At 39.9% G+C, this 4,875-nt stretch overlaps 1 protein-coding gene across 1 annotated transcript in view; it reads left to right on the top strand.

Moving 5' to 3' along the window:
• The window catches only part of TRIML1 (tripartite motif family-like 1), a 15,661-nt gene extending 11,104 nt beyond the window's left edge, over positions 1–4,557 (top strand). The window contains exons 4-6 of the mRNA XM_006834457.1: positions 1,600–1,622; positions 1,784–1,881; positions 4,007–4,557. Of these exons, the coding sequence (XP_006834520.1) occupies positions 1,600–1,622; positions 1,784–1,881; positions 4,007–4,557 (672 nt within the window). The remainder of the gene's footprint in view (positions 1–1,599; positions 1,623–1,783; positions 1,882–4,006) is intronic.
• Positions 4,558–4,875: the final 318 nt, after the last annotated feature.

Raw genomic sequence — 4,875 nt, forward strand, 5'->3', positions numbered from 1 at the left:
CACTGGCTGTGGTTGGTGCATAAATTTGAACAGTAGTGGTATTAACTGGGCTTCCCTGTAGACGCATGGACATTATCCTATCACAGACAGTGTTGTACCTCATGACTGATCTGGATATGTTCTTTTTGACAATGAATGCAACACCATTCCTCTTAAATTTGTCATTCCCGGCATAGTAAATCACGTGGTTGTCAGATTCAAAATGGCCAATACCAGTCCATTTCAGCTCACTAATGCCTAAGATATCAATGTTTATGCGTTCCGTTTCATTTTTGACAACTTCCAATTTCCCCAGATTCATCCTTTGTACATTCCATGTTCCAATTTTGAGTGGTTATGTACAGCTATTTCTCTTCATTTTGAGTTGTGCCCCATCAGCAAATGAAGGTCCTGTGGGCTTTTCTCCCATGAGATTTACTCCATTCACATTATCACATTCAACTCTACTTTGAGTAGGCAGCTCTTCCCCAGTCGCATTTTCAGTGCCTTCCAAGCCTAGGGGCTCATTTTCCGGCACTATATCTGACAGTGCTTCTCTGGTATTCATAAGGTTTTCAGTGACTAAAGATTCAGAAGTAGTTTGTCACTCTTTTTTCCTAGTCTTTGTCTGGAAGTTCATCGGAAACCTGTTACCATGGGTGACCCTGCTGGTAAGTTAAAATACTGGTGGCATAACTTTCAAAATCATAGCAACTCACAAGCCACCACAGTACGACAAGATGAGTGGTGGCCGTTTGGTTTTAAGTGGAAACTGTCACTTTAAATTTCGAGGAGATCTGTGAGCATGCGCAGCAGAACCTTCCAGGGGTGGGGGTGGGGTATCCATTCGCTCAGGCATCCCCTCTTGTCACTATAATGGAAGTGCACAGACAGCGAGAGACCAATGAACAGATACCAAACAATGAATGTCCACATCTGAATCTCTGCGGTTCTGTCAGACGTTCATGACTGTTCTGATCCTTCCCCCGCTTGTTCTCTCCCAAGATGGCAGCTCTGGGAATAGCTGAGCATCTTGAATTAGAAAGCAATGGATTTCTTGATTCTGCTACAAATTTCCCTAGCTATAAGCCTTCCAATCTTCTATATATAGCTTTACATGTGGTTCAGAGTTGTAGCACCATCTCCTGAGCCTGCTTGGCCCGGTATTCTGTGTTGTTGGTGATGGAGCTCCTCACTGCATGTCTACCCGATCTGCCATATTGATTGGATTAACTTAGTACCTTCTAAACAACGCCGTCAACCATATATAGGGTAAGTCTTAGCTTGTGTTGTGCCATTTCCCATTGCTTATCTCTGGTTACTGAGACATTGGATAATGTGACTCACAATTTGGGTCTTTTGTCAAGAAGAGATTGCATGATGACATGTAAAAAAAAGAAGAGGCCATAATATTCTCTAGTCATTGGGAACAATATCTTAGGTTCACCAAGAACCATCCCTAGAAGAAATGGAGGATTTTTTTACTGCTGTTTGTTCTCCCATTGAAGGTGTTCTAGGACCATGGTATAGTCTACAAAATACTATAGTCTATATAAATTTAGTTTTTGCTTAGTGATCAAAGTATGCAAATACTAAATTTTCTTTACTTTATACCCTTAGGAAGTAAGAGAAACCTTGGAAAGGTAAGTTTCCATTTTGTGTTCTTATGGGAGATATAAAGATTTAGTGCTATTAGAGTAAGGACAGGAATTCTATGTTGTAGAAAAATGAAATATACTCTCAAATTGGAGCAGATTGCATGGTAAGTGCCAGAGAGAGAATAACTGTCTCTGCCCTCTTGCAGAAGTGAAACATTCTTGCATCAGTGCCCAGAGGCCACTACCACTGAACTGAGTCTGTGCCGAGTCACAGGAATGAGGGAAATGCTAAGAAAATTCAGCAGTAAGTCAACCTGATTTTTCAAGCCCCCAGGAAGTTTTAGAGTTAACTGTTTATGTCAAGGGATCCAACTTGAGCCTTTAGGCATCTTCTTCTAGTATCAAATATTGGCTATCTGTGTTCCAGCTTTCATGCAAGTTGTTCTGAGTCAGCACTAAACACTGGGAAGGTTGGGGCCATAGTCTATTTCTGTGTTTAAGCAAAGAGGAGAAATGAGACTTGGTTGATACTTTCTCTGGCTTAAATTTGCTGTCTATGGAGTCCTGATCCTTCTTTGTTTTTATTGTTCTGTTTTGTCCTCTTCTTCACTCCTCTTAGACACACATACACACACTCACATACATATTTATGCATACACACATACACACATACAACTGCAGGGGGTTCTGCATTTCTAGTTCTATCTTGTTAGCATAAAAGCTGACTTGAACTCTTGAATACCAATGAAGGCACTTCCAAAAAACTATTCTTTTAGAATACTAAGCACAAGAGAGATTAGCATTGACTCTCCACTTTTATCTTCTTAATAATCTGACCTTCAGAAGAAAGACTCAACAGATACTACATAAGTACCTCTGTGTGCCTTGTTGTTATTGTTGTTGTTGTTATGTGCCATCCAGTTGGTTCCAATTCATAGCTATCCTGTATAGGTTTTCTGAGGAGCGACTGGTGAATTTGATCCAACGACCTTGAAGTTCAAACTGACCTTTTGGTCTAGTACATTATCCCACAGTGCCACACCAGGACTATCTACTAGGCTCTGGGCTTATTTACAGTGGTGAATAAGACACACATACCTTTACTTTTGTATATTTTTTGCTGAAATTGAGAAGACAGACATTAATTACATAGATAACTTGTCATTTTTATTTGATCTATAAATAAAAGTATGAAGTTATATTACAGGGGCAACTAATATGTCTGGACGATCAGTGGAAGTTGGAGGTCTTTAAAGTGTCCGGGTGTGGCACTGTGGGTTAATGAGCTGGACTGCAAGGTCAGATTGAATCGCCAGGTCGGCAGTTCAAACTCAACAGCTATGAGTCAGAAACGACTCGACGGCACTTAACAACAATGACAACAACATCAGGAGGTGGTAAAGGAGGCATTCACCTTTTCATAATGTCCTTCATCCATAGCCATTAAAGGTGTTACTAACTCTAGCAGTTCTTGTGTAGCACTTTGGGTTAATGCGCTGTATTGCAAAGTCAATTTGAACCACCAGGTTAGCAGTTCAAACTTACCAACTGCTCCTTGGAAACCTTATACAAGTTCACTATGGGTCAGAATCGACTCGATGGCATGTAACAACAACAAGTCTTAGGAAGTTTCCTTTAATCATGATACAATGAAAAAAGTGCTGATCAGGAATTGCTATTCAAACACACAGAAACTTTATATTTGGTCAAATTTACTAACATTGATAAAACTCAGTTTTCTCTTACATAAAAATGAGAAAAGCTATGAATAATACTTGTGATTATTAAATGAACTAATATAAAGAAAACATTAGGCAGTTAGTAATAATTGTCTATATTTCTTTCCCATCTAAATTGTAGACTCAGGACCAACCTAGCCTAAAGTGGTGGTGTGCTGTTGGTTCCAACTCACAGCACCCCACATAGGGTTTCCAAGGCTGTAAATCTTTACAGGAACAGAAAGCTTCATCTTTGTCCTGTGGAACAAGCTGGTAATTTCAGACTGCTGACCTTGAGGTTAGCAGCCCTACTGTAACCATTATTCTATCAGACAGAGCTCCTTAGACTAACATAGGGAATATAAATAAAAAGGGCATGCTTTGTGTTGATAAAGAATTAGAGTTCCAAAATTGTCATTTAAGAGAAACATCTTCCCCTATTACCAGAAATTTCCCCAGATTGGTTAAACATCATTTTCCTTACGACTCTCTTGTTTTCCTTCTAGAGGTTTCCTATTTATGCTTTTTAAAACAATGAAAGAAGGAACAGAGATTCCATTATAAACAAAACAACAAAACTCATCATACTACCTAAATTAAATTTTAAAATAGGACTAAATACTGAGCATTTAATTTACATTGTACATGTATGCAATTCCTCACGCCCCTGAAAAATGCCAAATGAGAATTTATTCTTTCTTCCTTTTGCAGTGGACATAACTCTGGATCCAGACACAGCCAATGCCTATCTAGTCCTCTCTGATGATCTGAAAAGTGTTACACATGGAGGGATCAGACAGCAGTTACCTGACAACCCAGAAAGATTTGACCAGTCTGCAACTGTGTTGGGCGCTCAAATCTTCACCTGTGGGAGACACTATTGGGAGGTGGAAGTGGGAAACAAGACAGAGTGGGAAGTGGGCATCTGCAAGGACTCAATGAGTAGAAAGGGGAACCTTCCAAAGCCCCCAGGGGACCTCTACTCACTTATTGGTTTAAAGATTGGAGATGATTATAGTCTTTGGGTCTCATCTCCTTTAAAAGGTCAACATGTCAGAGAGCCTGTACATAAGGTTGGTGTTTTTTTAGACTATGAATCTGGACATATAGCATTCTACAATGGGACAGATGAGTCCCTCATCTATAGTTTCCCTCCAGCCTCTTTTGAAGGAGCTCTCAGACCTATCTTTTCCCCTTGTCTACCAAATGAAGGGACAAACACAGACCCTCTTACTATTTGCACACCGTATAGTCATGTCTGATGGAGATGCCCCTGAACCTTCTCTGAGGATGATGTCTAATACTAACAGATGACTATTAATTAAAGAGTTATGTGTTGACAGTATTTACATCAGATGAACCAAAAGAAAAGCCCTCCTGGCAAAAGAATTTCCGTTAACTACAGTCCACAGTAGCAGCCAATTTAGACAATCAACACCAATGAGGAGCAAGCTGATTGCGTTCTGGGCCTTTCATCAAATTCATTATCTATACGACCCTATATGCTAGTGACTAAAAGGAAAGAGATAAAACTATCCCCCATTAACCTGAATCCCACCACCTTAGGCCAGTTTTATAAA

The sequence above is a fragment of the Chrysochloris asiatica genome, unplaced genomic scaffold, assembly GCF_000296735.1.
Source record: "Chrysochloris asiatica unplaced genomic scaffold, ChrAsi1.0 scaffold00011, whole genome shotgun sequence".
Classification (NCBI taxonomy): domain Eukaryota; kingdom Metazoa; phylum Chordata; class Mammalia; order Afrosoricida; family Chrysochloridae; genus Chrysochloris; species Chrysochloris asiatica.